The sequence below is a fragment of the Rhinatrema bivittatum genome, chromosome 1, assembly GCF_901001135.1.
Source record: "Rhinatrema bivittatum chromosome 1, aRhiBiv1.1, whole genome shotgun sequence".
Lineage (NCBI taxonomy): Eukaryota > Metazoa > Chordata > Amphibia > Gymnophiona > Rhinatrematidae > Rhinatrema > Rhinatrema bivittatum.
Window position 1 is genome coordinate 336,850,943 of NC_042615.1, and position 18,557 is coordinate 336,869,499.

Sequence of the window (18,557 nt, forward strand, 5' to 3'; positions counted from 1 at the left end):
TACCATCCGGTCCAGGTGATTTACTACTCTTCAGTTTGTCAGTCAGGCCTACCACATCTTCTAGGTTCACCATGATTTGATTCAGTCCATCTGAATCATTACCCATGAAAACCTACTCCATTACGGGTACCTCCCCAACATCCTCTTCAGTAAACACCGAAGCAAAGAAATCATTTAATCTTTCTGCGATGGCCTTATCTTCTCTAAGTGCCCCTTTAACCCCTCGATCATCTAACGGTCCAACTGACTCTCTCACACGCTTTCTGCTTCGGATATATTTAAAAAAGTTTTTACTGTGAGTGTTTGCCTCTACAGCCAACTTCTTTTCAAATTCTCTCTTAGCCTGTCTTATCAATGTCTTACATTTAACTTGCCAACGTTTATGCTTTATCCTATTTTCTTCTGTTGGATCCTTCTTCCAATTTTTGAATGAAGATCTTTTGGCTAAAATAGCTTCTTTCACCTCCCCTTTTAACCATGCCGGTAATTGTTTTGCCTTCTTTCCACCTTTCTTAATGTGTGGAATACATCTGGACTGTGCTTCTAGAATGGTATTTTTTAACAATGACCACGCCTCTTGGACATTTTTTACTTTTGTAGCTGCTCCTTTCAGTTTTTTTCTAACAATTTTTCTCATTTTATCAAAATTTCCCTTTTGAAAGTTTAGCACGAGAGCCTTGGATTTGCACACTGTTCCTTTTCCAGTCATTAAATCAAATTTGATCATATTATGATCACTATTGCCAAGCGGCCCCACCACCGTTACCTCTCTCACCAAGTCCTGTGCTCCACTGAGAATTAGATCTAAAATTGCTCCCTCTCTCGTCTGTTCCTGAACCAATTGCTCCATAAAGACATGGATATTCATACAAGCATTCCCGGACTCAAACTGACCTATCTCTTCCACGCCAATCCTTATCACCACCTACACCATGATTAACCACCTCCACTATTGTTTACATGTTTAAATTAATTATTAACCTGTCCTTTCTCTTCTTTCTCCGCCAAGTTCTAATCACCCTGTTATATGTAACTGCCTTTTCCGCACCATTGTTTTAGTTTATGTTTACAATGCACCCCTGTTTTATGTGAACCAGCATGATGGGACTGCGCTCTCGAATGCCGGTATATAAAAACCTGAAATAAATAAATAAATAAAGCTATCATTTATTCCATCCAGGAACGTTATCTCTCTAGCGTGACCCGATGATACATTTACCCAGTCTATATTGGGGTAATTGAAGTCTCCCATTATTACTGCACTACCAATTTGGTTAGCTTCCCTAATTTCTCTTAGCATTTCACTGTCCATCTCATCATCTTGACCAGGTGGACGGTAGTATACCCCTATCACTATAGTCTTCCCTGACACACAAGGGATTTCTACCCATAAAGATTCAATTTTGTATTTAGTCTCATGCAGGATGTTTATCCTGTTGGACTCTATGCCATCCCGGACATAAAGTGCCACACCTCCTCCCGAGTGCTCCTCTCTGTCATTGCGATATAATTTGTACCCTGGTATAGCACTGTCCCATTGGTTATCCTCTTTCCACCATGTCTCTGAGATGCCAGTTAAGTCTATGTCATCATTTACTGCTATACATTCTAATTCTCCCATCTTACTTCTTAGACTTCTGGCATTAGCATACAAACATTTCAAAGTTTGTTTTTTGTTTGTATTTTCGTTCTGCTTTTTAATTGATAGGGATAAGTTAGAATTTTTTAGCTCAGGGGAGTTTTTAGTTACAGGCACTTGGACTACTTTTCTAATTATTGGAACCTCACTGTCGGGATGCCCTAATTCTAAAGCATCATTAGTATCCTTTAAAGATACCTCTCTCTGAACCATGTGCTGCTGAGCGACTGTCTGCTTTCCCCTTTGTTCTAGTTTAAAAGCTGCTCTATCTCCTTTTTAAAGGTTAGCGCCAGCAGTCTGGTTCCACCCTGGTTAAGGTGGAGACCATCCCTTCGGAAGAGACTCCCCCTTCCCCAAAAGGTTCCCCAGTTCCTAACAAAACTGAATCCCTCTTCCTTGCACCATCATCTCTTCCACGCATTGAGACTCCGGAGCAATGCGTGGAATACGGCCAGAGTACATTCCATTGCTGCCCTCCCTGGAGTTCCCTAAGACATCTTGTAACTCTTCACTGTCAGTTCCTCAAAAATTAGCTCAGACTACTTGCATTTCCTCCCTATGACTCCTGGAACTGCCTTATAGATTCTGAAGAAACTGACACCCTCTGGGGGATGGACCCTCTTGTAAAAAGCTAGTAGGACCTCCGCAGCCCTGCATATATAATTAGAAGCATTTTAGTTAGTATTCTTCAGCTTTGGCCAGATCAGTGATAGTACTGCGTGCTGCCATGTAGAACGTCTCAGGTTTGATTCCTGGATTGGGTCCTCTGCATCCTAGGTCAGCCGTGGCTGGGAGGGAGTCTCATTTATCGCTAAGTGTGGCTGGATTTAGAGCCCACAATCCACAGTTCCAAAAGGATCCCTGTATCATAATGGCTCCCAGCCTCAGGATTGTTACTAGTATGAGAAGACTGTGAGAGATAGGGTGAGCCTATCAAAATAGGGGAAAAAATCCCTTCTTGCTTGTGAATGGAGGCTCAATGGTACCCATGTCCCGGCATTGATTCCAATTGAGCTGGAACAGAGAGGATGAACTATAGGCCCAAAAACGCAAAGAATGCTTTACTTTTACATATCATCACAGTTAAAACAAAAAAAGTAGTTTACACAACTATATATTAAGGTGTATAATAGAAATAGGTGTGCATGCTGTTCATGGGTCATGCAATTTTCTGTTTGTTCAGTCTTGCCTTAACCTAAACAATCACAGTGGGATCCAATATGCGAGAGCTTCCTCATCCAAAAATTCACCACCTTCTAACAATGTGTGTTCAGAATCTTAGCCACTTCCTTTTAGAAATGGAAGTAATTCCTGTCATGAGTGTTATCGTTATGAAATCTTTTTCCATGTGTGCCTATGGCTGTGGTCCTGCGGAGAATCTGGTGTACCACACAATTGCTGGGTAAACAAATGTTTTTGTCGCGGCCCTGGAATCGTGCAGTTTCCACCAACACATTTAGTTTAAATGCAAATTAAAGGTCAGTACCTGGGGATTGGAAGCGAGGGACAGTGTCCCCTAGCATTGTAGTATAGCTGGAATCATGCTGCTTTGAAGAGAGGAGCAGTTGGAGTTTGTGCTTTGATTCTGTTCTTTGTCTCGGTGGGAGATTGTTGCCATTTGTATTTTCTTAAAATAGGAGTACAGACTTCAGCTGGTACAGATCGGTCCCACTGTGGGCGAACAAAAGTTTGTGTTTCTCCCCCCTCCCCCTTTTCATGTGAATTATGTCAACACTTTCAGCCTTTTTGAAGTCGCAGTATTTTGTTCTCAGCCCTTACTAAATTTGGGGAATCATAATTGTTTTTCTGTTTGCCTGTTTGGAACTCATGGAATGAAAGCAAAATTGTAGTTTGTAAAGCAAGAGCAGATCTCTGCGTGGAGGCTTAAAAGCCTTCCAGTAACTTGCAGAAATGACTGACGGTGTGCAGTTTACGTTCTGTGCAATAATGAAAATGTGGTTTATCCTTATTATTGTTTCAGCATTTATACAGCACACAAAATCCAGGGTGCTTTGCAACAGATTTTATAGAAATGTCATCCCTGGGGTGAGGGGTTACATTCTGGGGCTTAAGCTATGATCTTTCCTATGCTGTTCATTAACTGCAAACTTTCCAGAATTCCCCATGGGGAGGAGAAGGGGAGAGCATTCTCCCAGACACTGGGTGGTGGTTTATAGTCTCTATAGCAAGTAACAATCATGATAAAGTTCCAATATACCTTTACTGATAGGTGAAGTGGAATATTTAACTGTTACAAGTCTTTTCTCAATATTTTTCCATTACAGAAACTCATTCCTGTTAAATCTGTGACACTATAGTTTCTTTTGGTAATGGATTTCCCAACAAGATCCCTCCCTGCTTGGGGGTATTTTCAGAGCTTCCTGCAAGGGGATTTTCTATACTAGTAGGATGGTGGATAAAATTCCAGTTCCAAATTTACAAAACCTTTGATCAGATGTCTTAGCATTAGTTTCACACTCCTCTGGTTCCTTTCACTTCTTTTTTTTTTCCTCAACTCCTGCCCTGAATCTACTGGTGTAGATCCACTACACCAGTAGATTTCTCTACACCAGTAGATTTCCTCAACTCCTGCCCTGGATCTACTGGTGTAGATCCACTACAGATGGCTATCTGTAGTGGATCTATACCAGTAGGATGATGCTCTTGTTCTTTGCACCAGTAGGGTAGGCTGCTATTCTTGTTCTTTGCACCTCTTTCCTTTTCTGTTCCAGATAGATATCCACTCCTTCTGGTGGAGAGGCTCAGAATAAATCAAAAGTACAAAACCAGTCAACCAAATCCAAAAGGAAGGATGAGATGAAAACTTCCATCAAATGAATCCAAAAGTGAAAAATGGGTTCCTCCTCAAAGACATCCATCTTCATAACTCTTTTTTCTATGATATAGACACAAATATGTAGGATCTACATGATCTTCTTTTCCCCCAACATAAAACAAGAAGGAACATAAACAGAACTCAAAACCACCTTGCTTCCTCACAGACCCAAATTAAGAATCCACACATCTACAAGGGGAGCCGTCCTTATATAGGAACAGGCAGCAACCAATACATTAGCCTCACAACAGGGTGCTGTAAAATAAATGGTATGCTCCTGTTAAGCTACTCTGCCTTCCTAAATTGGCTAATCATCTATATTTTAGTAGGGCACCCAATGGGACCCAAGTATATGTACCTATTTCAGAGAATTTACAGTCCAAGTGGTAACTGAAGTGACTTGCCAAAGCTCACAGTGAATGTCAATGGCAGAAGCAACATTCCAAACACAGGTTTCTTGGTTCCTAGTCTAGTCAAACAACTTGACCACTCACTTGCAACAGGGTATCATTTTATTTTGGTTTAAAATATATATACATTTGTCGAGTAGAGAATTCATAGCATCCCATATACTTTTACTAACTGTGTCAAAAATGAAACACCTCAAATCTGTGCTATCGAAGATGAAATCAGTTCCAGTAAGAGAGAGAGGGATGAATAAAGACATCTTCAGATTTCTTGGAACCACTTAGTTTTGTATGCGCCTGAGGAAAAGTACCTTTTGATACATTCCACATACATAGCAGCCACTGAGGGGCAATAGCAGCTTCTGAGCCTATTGAGAAGATGTGAGAAGGAAAGCTGTATCCCTAGAGTCTCCAGCATTTGCAGCCCTTATATTTTACCTTTTTTTTGTGGAGTCTCAGCCATATTAAGCTGACCTAATGCCTTCAGGAAAAGTCACAAGTGCATTGGTCTGGAAGTTTGGCGGATGTGTAGTCAAGATAATTTGCATGTCGTGTATTTGTCTGAGAAGCCTTGGAGAAGGGTAAGTGGTGTGTGCATGCTGACCTGTGTGTGTTTTCTGTGATGAAGGCTGCTTGGTTTGTTTTGATTTTGCTCTTTTGTGCAGGGCCCTATTTACACTTTTCATTTTCCTCTTAGAAAGTCACAAAATCTGCCGTGTCCAAATGTTTCACATTCTGTGAGTGCTGAATGGGCCAAAAGTCTTCCCTCTCTCTTCAGTATAATCCTTGCTACTGATATTGCATTAGCAGCATACACAGGGTCACAAATTTATTCCTGTTGTGGACTGCTTGATATATGTAAAACCTCATTTATATGATTCTTTCCAACATTCCATGTGTTGGAATGCATAAATGCAAAGTCTGAGATGCTTTATGAATCTCTGGTTGATTTGTTTTTCATGGTGGAGCTGTGGAAAATGCTTGCTTGAACCTCACCCCTAGCTTTCCCTGATTTTAGTAAACTGTTGAATTTGCTGCTAAATGTCTTTCTTGTATACTTGGTTGGGTTGATGAGTCATTAAAAGGGAGATCTGTTTTTGTCCTTGTAGGTAGTCCAACAATGACCCATAGAAATCTTACTTCCTCCAGCCTGAATGACATCTCTGACAAACCTGACAAAGACCAGGTAAGCTTTCTTTTGGTGTTATTGATACAAAAGAAGGGCAATTTCCAAAGCTATTTCCGTACGTAAAGCAATGTTTTTTTACGTGCAGAAATAGGGTAGGCAGTTTTCAAAGACCCCTGAAATCTTTGAGTAGTGCCACTATACGTGTAACTTTGTTCAGATAGAAGAAGTGCCCCTTGGGGCAGGGCTGGGGAGAAGTTACCACGCGCTTTTGCAGTTTCAAAAGTATGCATGTATATTTTCCTGGAAAAACATACCTGCACAAGCATCAGGTGAAGGTCTCTGCATGTATTTTTTTCTCAGTCAGTTTTGAAAGGGAACTTTTCACATTTAGAAAATGTTATAAAGTCTGTGGGTAATAACTACCTATAGATTTTATACTTCTGTGCACAGTTTAAAAGTTGCCCCGTCTAGGCCTCGTGGTCAAAGGAAAATTGAAAAAGTAGGAGAAGGGAGATGTAGGCATTGTGGTCTTAAAACAAACCTTCCCCTTTCAAATTTTCAACAGATTAGAATGTTGCCAGTACAAGAAACAATCTTATAACTGCTCTATGTGAGTTTGGTGAAGGTTTCACTGGAAGGTTCTGTTAGAAAAATACTTTAATGCAAGTTAATTTCTATTCATATGTAAATGTGACCATTGTGATACTCCTTCTAGGGTTAAACCTCCTAAACATAACCTTGTTTCCACAAATTCCTGAAATAGGAATCAGTCTTTTTAGGAAAAAGTTTGTTAGGCAGGCTATATATCACTGGTTGAACTACCACATCATATCATGTCATGGTGGGAGCATGAAGTGAGCCACAGCAGTATTCAAGAATGAATACAGCAGTCCCACGTCATTGAAAGATTTAGTTTGTGTTCTGATGAGAAATTATTATTGTAGGTTTTTACTGACAAGCAAAGGCAGAATGGGTCCAATGTAGCAATAAACTGGCTTTCTCAGTGTGAGCTTCTTGAGGGGAGGGAATGTATGGGGGAAAAAAAGGGGGTGGGAATAATGGTGAGAAACACACACATTGTGTTGTGAGTCTTCTGCTGCCATTTGGTCATGGGCTCATAGCTTGAGTTCGGCCGGGGAACAGCTCTGGTCATGACTTTCCCTTTCTGTTTGATCCCTCCCACTTGTCCAAGATCAGATAACAGCAAAGAAATATGAGGCAATTGTATTGTTCTTGACAATATTTTTTGAAACAAAAACATAGTTAAACAATATCTAGTATTGTTTGTTAGTGCTGTGCACACAAACATTAATGTGTATTTGTTGATTACAATAAGGTAGAATGCAGCTAACATTCTTAGCTTACAAATCAAATATGAAAAAAACAAAACACAGGCAGTATAAATACAGCATGTAGTGGTGGAGTTATCTAATACATTCTTTATTTCTAGCCTTGGATAGGATAAGTTGTCCTTCCTTCATGATTGCATGTCCAGTATGCACCTTTAGAAACATAAAAGACATGATCAATATTTCAGTTGACAGGCTAGAGAAATTTGTGGCCTTAATCAGTAACAGATCGAGGTCTCGAGGTAATATTTGGAGCTGACTTTAACCTGCTTACAGGGCAAGTTCATCTCAGTACAAAGATCACCAGTATTATACTGGCTAATTATAAAATCCATTCAAAACATCATTCAGCAAGGACAGTTCTTTCTACATGAACAGACTGTCTAATCGTGACTGCAACAACAGGAGATTCAGTGTGTGCAGTTATAATATAATATCATAATACATTAATAATACATGTGTTAAATATAACATTTTAGATTTGCAGAGTACTGTGCATTGATATTTACAGTGATGGGTGGGCTGAGGAGTGACAGTGAATGTACTGCATGAAAATGCAATATGAAACTTTTTCACAGTTTGTATGTTTTATATCTGTACAAGCCGTTAAGCCCGTTAAAACGGGCTACATCCCTCTGTCTCTCACCTCCCCCTCATTCTCTCTCCCCTACCTCCCTCATTCTCTCTCCCCTACCTCCCTCCCACCCACTCACCCACTCCTCCCCAGCCTCCCTCTCCTCTCACTCAGTCCCTCCCTCCCACTCAGTCTCACTCACTCCCTCCCCCTCTCTCCCTCACACTCAGTCCCACTCACTCTCCCTCAGTCCCACTCCCTCCCTCCCTCTCCCTCCGTCCCACTCACTCCCCTCAGTCCCACTCCCTCCCTCCCTCTCCCTCAGTCCCACTCACTCCCCCTCAGTCCCACTCCCTCCCTCCCTCTCCCTCAGTCCCGCTCACTCCCCCTCACTCAGTCCCTCCCCCTCACTCAATCACTCCCTCCCACTCTCTCTCTTCGTCCCTCCCACTTAGTCCGTCCCTCCCTCCCTCCCTCTCTCTCTCTCCTCCCTCCCTCGCTACTGGCCGCTGCCGCTACCGCTGCCGCCGCCCGCTGCCGCTACCGCCGCCGCCCGCCACCGCCGCCCGCTACCGCCGCCACTGCCGCCCGCCGCTACCGCCTCCGCTGCCGCCCACTGCCGCTACCGCCGCCGCCCGCTACCGCTACCGCCACCACCGCTGCCGCTACCGCCGCCGCTGCCGCCCGCTACCGCCGCCGCTACCGCCCGCTACCGCTGCCCGCTGCCGCTGCTACCACCGCTGCCGCCATGTTTTTTGGTTTTTTTTGACGCTGCCTAAGACTGACGTGCTCGCCCGCACATGCGCAGTAGAGCTGCTCTCTACTGCGCATTTGTGGGCACGTCGGTCAAGCTTCATTTATCTAGTTAGATTGATTTTTTGGTGGTTTGTCATTTCTGCTATTTTATGAATTGTAAGCATTGTAAGCCGCCCAGAACATGGGATAAAGTGGCCTAGAAATATTTTAAATAAAATAAAGATAGATTGAGGAGACTGATTGAATACCTTTCAGGAACTTGATTCAGCTAAGTTGAGGACTTAAAAAAATTGATAGTCAAAAGTAATTTGCTAAATTTTGCAAATAAAAATGCTCACATCCTGTTTGTACCATAATGCCTTAGTGCTATCCCAAAACCCACTTAGGGTTAATCCCGTGGATACTCTGAGGTCCATGTTCAAAAGTATTTAGCTGGCTAGCTCAGCAGTTAGCCAGTTAAATGAATAATAAGTTAGGAGACTAGAATTTACCTGGATAAGTTAGGGGGTGTTCCGGGGGCATAACTGGGAGGAGTAGCCAGCTAAATTAATCAGCTAATTCTGTTATTCAGAGTTATCCGTATGACTTAGCCAGCTAAGTATGTTCAGATCAAAATGCTGTCCTAAAGTTAGCCGCCTATAGTTAGGCGGCTACCTAATTAAGGCATGGATTTATCAAAATGCACTAAATATCACATGCGATAGAAAAAGGGGCGTGTTTTAAGGTAATGCACTTTGCGATAAGCAGCCTATCTTAGCGCTTCGCATAGGTATTACCACAGACTGCGATAACTTTTTCGCATTTTGTGGTAAGTACCACAATTCTTGCAATTCCTACCTACAACCACTGGGGGGAGAGAGAGAGCGCCTAGCTATAAGGCCCTCATACTAGGTAGGTATTTATACCTCTATAGGAGGCCCACCTTTACCCAACTCACCATCAATTCCAAGGGCTATGAAAGCCCTAATTCATAACATCCTATCCTCAAAGGTCCTGAAACTTAAAGGAATGCAGTCATCACTGGGGTACTCTCAATCAATGCCATTTTAAACTCTTACGGGGCAGAGAGTGTTCCACTGAGGACAGTTTGATGCATCCTGACATTTCAAAAATTCTTATGCTAAGGAGTTTTCAGTGCATGAATTTAAGAAAAATAGATTTTAACATTTCCAGCAGTTCCCCTTCTATTCCCTGGCAACTATGACAGCAGGTATACTAAGAATAGTGCCTTAAATTCCAAAACAGGCAGAAATGTGAGCGACTCATGTGTATGGAACATCATTGTCCAAAATATAAGTTGTGATCCTTTCACAGAAATTAATGCTCTGACAGGAACTAGAGAGTTCCAAGCAAACTGGTAAAAGATACAGAAAAGTAGAAGTCAGTAATTTCTAACTGTATTCTGTTGTATATGTCTTTAAAAAAAAAATCATACTGTTTTGTAAACAGGTGAATGCTGGTTACCAGAGTACAGCCAGTTTTAATTTGCTTTTATTTATAGCTGAAGGCCTGGATTTACTTACAGGCCTATTAGGGTTGGTCACAATTCTAGTGACAGCAAAGCGCCCGGATTCCTGCCATCCCCCTTCCTCCCTCTGGCTGGTCCTTTGATTCTTTCCCTCCCTCGCACCACCTCCCAAGCAACCTCGGAGCTCTAGCTCCATTGCTGCTGTTAATACAAGGCAGCGCATGCACGGAATGCATGAGCCCATGCTCATAGGCCCTGCCTACCACACGGAAGCCTGGAGGGAGTGGGAACAATTCAGTACCTGTGAGTACAGAGCCATGGACTCACTCATCCCCCCGCCCCCCCCCACACACACCCACACCACCCTGTGATAACAGCATTAGCACTGCAGCCAGAACTCTTGAGATTGGCGGGAGGAAGAGAGGTTGGAGGCAGGGCACCATGGGAAAGAATCAGAGGACCAGCTGGAGGGTAGGAGTAGGAATTAAATAAGTTATTGTGGAAAGCAGGAGGAAATTGAAGGTCTGCAGAGGTCTGTCATGGGTTTAAGGGGGTTCAGAAAACTTGAGGTATGAGATTGAGAGAGCATAACATCCACCTTGATCATGCCTAGGGGCAGCACAAGACAACATCTGTCATAGTTAGCTGCCTCCACTCTATAAGGGAGCGCATGCTGCTACCCTCTCAATATATCCCAAATAAGCTGGCAGAGAACTGCATGTGCCCCATTTTATATGGTACCCTGCCCATAAGCTATTCCTTGGTGGTTTCTAGAGCCGTAGGACAGAGCTAACAAATTAAAAAGTTCATTAACAAATAGTATGAAAGATGCAATTTGTAAATAGTCAAAAGGTAAAATAAGGATTCATACAATTAATGCTAACTAGACAAGTTTCACTGTATTTATCTTGTTCCTGGGAATGTTCAGGAGAGGCTGATCCCATACAGATGTGTGGCAATGGAGCAGTGCCTTCCACAGATCTGGTACCTCTGCACTGCCAGCCAAAACTGGAGAATTCTAGCAATTTCAGGACTAGTTTGTGGGCATTCTCTGAATGACCAATCAGAGCACTGCAGGATGTGAAAGCTTACAATCCTCTGAAGATAGGATACTGGGATATATTCTGTCTGAGCCTCACTCTGAGTTGAGTAGGCATTCCAAGCCTCAATTTGAACGCTAAAGTGGTAAGATCATCATCTGCATGCTAGCTTAAGGGAAATGAGCTCTCTCTGGGGAAAATGTAAGTCTCAGGGAAAAACAAGGAACCACAATGCACATAAAAATCTTTTTCCCCACCTCTGCTTAAAAAAACATTGCTCAGAGGTCTTGTGTATGTCAGAAAGGGTGCATAAACCCCCTTTATGCTGCTTTTTTTTAGACCAGTTGATACTTGGGAGTAAACTAGTACACTCTCAGCCTTGCCACATCAAGACCTGAGCAGAGATAGTGAAATGAGCATGCTTCGTTCGTGGTGAGGGCTTGGAACACAAGAAACCAAAAAAAAATTATTTACTCAACCTTGTCACTGCAGTGATTCATTTACACAGTCCTGCTCCAAGAAAGCAAAAGGGGAGAAAGGAAAACAAAAAGATGTGGAAGTATTTAGTTAGATATAGATAAACTGTATTTAATTATAGCTCCCATGCTAGCTTTGCTGCTAACATTGAAAAACATCACAAGGTTTGCTTCTAAACAGATGCAGATTTTTGCTAATTATTTTTCCTTCCTCCCTTTATGCTGCCGTATCTTCTTTCACAATGGCTTCCAGTGTCTTTTTTTTTTTTTTTGTCCCCAGGGTCGAGGTTATAGTAATGGGGCTATAATTGCTGCCTCCTGATTTATATGTGGATCGCATGTGTCCTCCATAATTTGAGTATTTAATACACAGCAGTTATGCAAGCTCTTCTTTTTACATAATACCCTAGGATGACGTTCATCCACTCCTAGTTTCTTATTAATTCTTACAATGTTCAGATTTTCCTTTATCTGCCTCTGGGTTAATCAGGTTTCTTTATGCTTTAACGTTCTGCTTTGTTATTCCTTTTCTATCACTGAAGCACAAAAGTCATTTAGGGTTTCACTTTTTCTTATTCGCCATTATTTTTTGTTTCTCACTGTATCCTCAAAGGGACCAATAGGATTCCCTCTCATCCTTTGTTATATTAGACATAATGAACCTTTTCAAATTGGCTTTGCTACGCATAGTAGTAGTATTTCTAACTTTTTATTGTTTTGAAATCTATGGAAACAAAAAAAAAAACTGTATCCCATCATAAAACAAAAGAGACACTCATTCGAGGAAAGAGACTCAGACCAATATTCCACTGAAACTTTTTGTTTCTGTGAAGGTAGAGATCCAACTTGGTTTAGGAGATCCAAAGACTTTATATTGCCAAGGTCAAATATATGAGAGAGAAAAGACTAAGTACAAGAAAAGTAAAACAAGAAAATGAGTCATTCAGTTAAATAGAATCAAAATCCATAAGCAAAAGCAGAATCTTTCTTCCTTTCAGACATCCTAAGATCAAGGCAATATTTTGTGCCATCAAAGTTAAAGAAAATATATTTGGCATCATCAAAAGTAGCAGGAAACAAATATATTTGGTAGCTTAAAGTCTGATGTAATTGCATTATTTTTAACAGGGGCAAGTCACCTTACCCCTCCATTGCCTCAGGCACAAAACTTAAAGGCTCCTCTAATAAAACCCATGCTAAAATCAATTCAAAATTTTAGCATGATTTGATTTGACTTGCATGGTAAAGATCCATGGCTTTGTGGGAGGCAGGAATAGCATGCAAATGCTTTGTGAATTAAAAAAAAAATATGGTAAATAGAAAATGCATGCTTTTTTCTTGTTTTTTTTGTTACTCTAGGGTCTTTTGCATGCCATTTAAAATGCAATTCATGCTGAAAAGAGAGGAAACGGGCAGAGGAGGGCAGTGGTGGCCAGGCCTCAATACTCCCAGGGAACCTTAGCCAGAGGAAGAGACATCATACCTCCTTCCACGAGGCTGCTGTCAGTGTCAGTGCATCTCTCAGCCATGCCAGCATTTAATTCACTGGCCAGTTATTGGTCCCTTCACTGACAGATATCTGTGAAAGGACCAATCACTGTCCAGAACTTTCTGAGCAGGGGATTGGCCTCATGTACTACTATACGTCTGTCAGGCCCATATTCAGCTGCTGGCTGGATTGCAAAACTAGCTGGATAAATTTATCTGGCTAACTTTGCTTGGATATTCCGCAGCATTGCTACGCTGTTAAGTATCCACACTTATTTCAGAATTAGCCACATAAGTATATCCAGCTAACTTTAGGACTGCTTTCATGCAGTCCTAGAGTTATTTGGTTAATGTATCCAGAATATTAGCTGACTCTGCCCCGGAACAGCACTGTCCCACTCCTGACTTATCCAGCTAACATTTTATCCAGATAAAAAGTTAGTTGTCTAAGTGCCAGGCGATAAGTCCAGCCAAGTTCAAACTTAGCTGGAGAAATGTTGCTGAATATATAAACACTTGTGGTTACATTCCTTGTTACTGTGGAAGTACCGTGGGAAGTTTAACTCTGACCTAAGAGTTAAATTTCCCACAGTAAAAATATGTGGGCAAAGTTAGTGCACTTCCTTGCATTGCAGGGTAATAGCTAATAAGCTTATTATCCTATAGTTTGCATTTTCATATGCTAATCTTAGCATACGTTTTAACCTACATTTTAGTGCATATGTTTTTCCACCCCAAAAATCCTGTTAAATACCAGGGTTAATTTTGTGTGGAAAAGTACTGAAAAATGCATGCTAAAACTGAAAGTTAAAAACCCGCACTAAAATCGGCATGCTCTGTTACCTTGGCCTCATAGGTTGTAAGTCCTATGAGGCAGGGAAGTGAAAGTAATTCACATTGGGCTTTGATTTGGAAAGAGAAGTATTTATTTAAATCTAAAATCCAAAATTTTAAAATATATAAATTCTAGGAATATTTAATTTTTTTTATATCCTGCCTTTCACTGCTTCAAAGCAGATTACATTCATAAACTGTAGGCATATCCCTGTTCACAGGGGGACTTGTAATCTGTTTGTACCTGAGGCAATGGAGGATAAAGTGACTTACTCAAGGTCACAAGTAGCAGTAGTGGGATTTGAACCCTAGCTTCCCTGGATCGCAGCCTGCTGCTCTAACTATTAGACTACTCCTCCACTTCCCTATTATTGTATTTAAGAGTCTTCCATAGTGAGGATATAATATCTTTAACTCAGTATAGAAATGTTTTTTTTTTTCAATTTTATTTTTATTGCATTTTAAATATTACACAAAATAACATTGTGAATGAAAAATCAGATGATCCTTTTAACATTTGCAATAATCTCAGGCAAACTTAATACAATCAGCAATAATACTATGTTAAACCATACTTATAATAAGAAATTTTAGGAGGCGGATACTAAATACATTTCAGAGCGAAACTAATCTTAGGTAAATAGAAAAAAAGAAAAGATGGCGGCCGAGAGAATGCCTACTTATGCCTTCTGTTCTGTTATAGTAGCTACTTTATGCGAGTCAATAAAGAAACGTAATTGGGACGGTTCAAAAAAAACAAACTAAATTTTGAAATTTTACCACACATTTACATGGGTAGCGAATAACAAATTTAGAAGAAATGGTTAAAGCTTCCGTCCTCAATTCAATAAACGTTTTCCTCCTCTCCTGTGTTGACCGGGTAATATCGGGAAATAACCATATTTTTTGACCATAATACTTTTCAGATCTTTTACTGAAAAACATTTTCATCACATTATTTTTTTCTGTAAGAAAAGCAAACGTCACAAATAGGACTCTTGTAGTGACTGGATCCTCCATTGATAATTCTAGTAATTCTGAAATATTCATCTGCACTTGGGGTTCTTCCTTCTCCTGGTCAGCCTCTCTTTTCCTTTGTGGTAGGTAATAGGCCTTTAGAATTAAAGGCAGTGCCTCAGTAGGTATTTTCAAAACTTCAACTAAGTATTTCTTAAACAAATCGATCACTGGCATTTGGGATGTGACTGGGAAATTAAGGACCCTGATGTTTAAGCTTCGAAGAGAGTTCTCTATATTTTCAACTTTATTTAACACAGTCTCATGCTGAATCACTAGTTGTTGATGACACTCAATATTCTTAATTTTCTTATCCATTTCAAGCAATTTTTTTATCTTGGATTTCCAATCTTTCCTCATTCTCTATACTTCTTTTGTTTGACTCCATGCAAACCTTTGATAGATTCACAATGGCTGTTTGAATGGCAGCCATTGCCTCCCACAGAACTTCCAACATTATTACCGCTGGCTTCACAAGAAAGGGGGTTATTGCTTGATTTGACTCACCCTTTCCAGCTACTCCAGATACAGTGTCCCGTGAAATTCTCTGCGGAGTTTCGCGGCTATCTCTCAGCATCGGAGGTATATATCCTCCCAACTGGATTAATGCTCCCGCTTCTGCCAGGTTACGACCTCCCTCTCTTTCCTGGCTTGACGGCGAACATTTTGGTGTTGACTCCCGAAACTCACTCTCTCGCAGGGGTGGGGACGGCGTCTCAGGCGCTCTGGGGCTCAGCGAGATTTCCTCTGCCTGAGAGGAGGATGTTCACTCCACGCCCCCGTCTACCGCGACTCGCTCCCGGCTGATTCGGCATTGATGTAAAGAAAGCAGGAATAGTACTTTGACGTGCTTCCAACGGTTCTGTAACTGCCTGGCTCTCACGGAGTCGGGCTTTACGTTTCGTATGCGGCATTCGTTAGGTAAAAGTTTAATTTCAGAGGAAAATGTAAAGCTTCAACGGACCTGCTTTCTTCCACGTCTCATTCGGTCGCCATCTTGGACTCCGCCAGCAGTATAGAAATGTTTAATATTAGATATCTTATTCCAATGTCACCTGCTAAGAGCTAATAGAGATCTGGCCCTTGAAATCTGATATGCTTTATCAGTATGAAAGTTGCTTTGAAACTAAAAGACCAAGACTTCTGTAAACAAGGCAGATATGTTTTTTTGAGTAAGAACCCGTATAGTCTCTTCTTTTTCTGGGAGACTGATTACTTGACTATTCCTACAATGAACCTTATTGAGCATTAGTTTATTTTGACACCAAAATAAAATTGTCCTTATCTTATGGAGCCAATTACAGCTTTAGTAGATTCAGCTTATGTATTGATTTTCTCTCATCTCATCATTGAGCTTGAACAGATTGAGATAAAATAGCAAATACAAAATATTTGTAATCAGTTAAAACATGTCTCTTGTTTAATCATTTTTCCAGTCCAAGGACTGTAAATAAGAGTCTGTGTATGTTTATCTCCAGAGATAGTGATGTCATAGAGAAAAAGAAGTCTCCCTCTGGAGTGGTTTCTTAAAAGGGATTTGTACATTCAACAAGCTGAGAACTTAATTTCTCAGATAGAGACAGAGTAGAATTATAAATAATGGCAGAAGGAGAACATCCTGTCCATCTATTTTACCCATTAGGTCAGGCTTTCAGACAATTTGCACCCTGTGCAAAAAATAAAATAAAATAAGTTGGTGCCCACCTCCTTCCCTGCAGAAAATAGGGGGGTGGGGGGTGGATGGAAAATATGCATTCATGTTTTATTTTCAAGTAGGTGTGGATTTTTCCCACACATACTTGCCCTGAAAAAACAGCAAGTGCAAGGTCTGTGGGCATGCATCCTCCCCATCCTTGCCCAGCATCCTCCTCTTTCCCTCCCCACCTGGCTGAGCAGCATGTCTCTCTCTCTTCCCCCCTTTACCCTTGCCACCACCATCAGCATCCCTCTCTCGCACAACCACGCACCCTCCACCAGTATCCCTCTCCCTCATAGAAATGTGATGGCAGAAAAGGACTATATGGCCTGTCCAGTTTGCCTATCCACATCAACTGCTCAGCTCTACAATTTGAACTATTACCTTACATATATCCCCTGTGCTTGTCCCATGCTTTCTTGAATTCAGATACTATCCTTTTCTCCACCACTTCCACTGGGAAGGCTGTTTCATACATCCACCACTGTTCTTGTAAAGAAATATATCCTAAAATCCAAAGCAAACTCCTCTTTGATAATCATTCAATATATCACCAAACCAGAGAGGGAAATAAAATACAATCCTATTATCTTAAATTCATACGATGCAAGAGACTATATCATCAGCACATGCTCAAGAATTTACAATCTGCTGTCTCTCGCCCACAATGGGCCACAGGCAGTAGTCAGCCTTCTGAGCAATTTTTTATTTAATCATTTATTGTCTCAAGCTCCAACTCATGCAGAAAAAGATTTTTAATTTTTTTAAAGTGCTTAAGTTATTTATTATAGCATCTTCTAATGCAAAGTGTAAATAAGTCAAGTAAACCGTTTAAAATGAATACTTAGCCAAACTGAAGACCACTCAAACCCGACATGGGCCATGTTTCGACTAAAAATAGTCTTCTTCAGGGAATTTTCTTTTATTTAATAACGGCATAATATTCTCAGATCCGTTCTGAGAGACATGGCGTCATGTCTCTCAGAACGACCCCTCACACAGGCTCCCTCTGTCTCTCCCTCTTCTCACACACATGCTCCCTCTCTCTAGTGCACATACACACACCCTCCTAAAGGCTCCCTCACTCTCTCGCGCACACCCATCCCCTCATACAGGATGTCCCTCTCTTGCATACACACCCATACAGACTCCCTTTCTCTCTCATGCATACACCCTCACACAGGCTACCTATTGCTCTGTCTCTCACATACCCCTTTACACAGGCTCTCTCTCACACATGTGATTAATCAACTCAAAACAAAAGGGAAACACCAGTATCTTATTAAAATCATACAAAAAACTGGCTAGTGCAACGGTGAATGGTTGCTAATAGAGATGTGAATCAGAACCGGAATCGGTTCTGATTCCGATTCACATCGTGTTTTTTTTTTTTCGTCTGGCCCGATCGCGGTTTTGTTTATCGGCTGTGCCCGAGCCGATAAACAAAAAACCCACCCCGACCCTTTAAAACTAATCCCTTAGCTTCTCCCACCCTCCCAATGGCACGGATACCCTGTCACATGGTAAGGGCAAAGGGCCATCGGCGCCATTTTGATTAGTGGCAGCCGACAGCCAGGGAGCGGGAGATTGCTCCCGGGACCCCCACTGGACCACCAGGTACCTGTAAAAAGTTTTTTGGGGGGTCGGGAGGGTGGGGGAAGCTAAGGGATTAGTTTTAAAGGGTCGGGGTAGGTTTAGGGGTTATTTTTGTGCGCCGTTTTTCCCGCCCTCCCCCAAAATAAGAGAACCCCCATGTACAATTTCATGGGGTTTTCCTATCGGTTTCGGGGAGCCCCCGATTTCTGATGATTTTGAAAATATCGTATGATATTTTCAATAGTCAGAAGC

The 18,557-nt window shown here is 41.4% G+C and overlaps 1 protein-coding gene across 2 annotated transcripts in view; it reads left to right on the top strand.

Moving 5' to 3' along the window:
- The window catches only part of SLC4A4 (solute carrier family 4 member 4), a 782,778-nt gene that overhangs the window by 468,010 nt on the left and 296,211 nt on the right, over positions 1–18,557 (top strand). For both annotated transcript variants that reach the window (XM_029598711.1, XM_029598721.1), the window contains one exon: positions 5,992–6,068. In XM_029598711.1, coding sequence (XP_029454571.1) covers positions 5,992–6,068 — 77 coding nt within the window. The remainder of the gene's footprint in view (positions 1–5,991; positions 6,069–18,557) is intronic.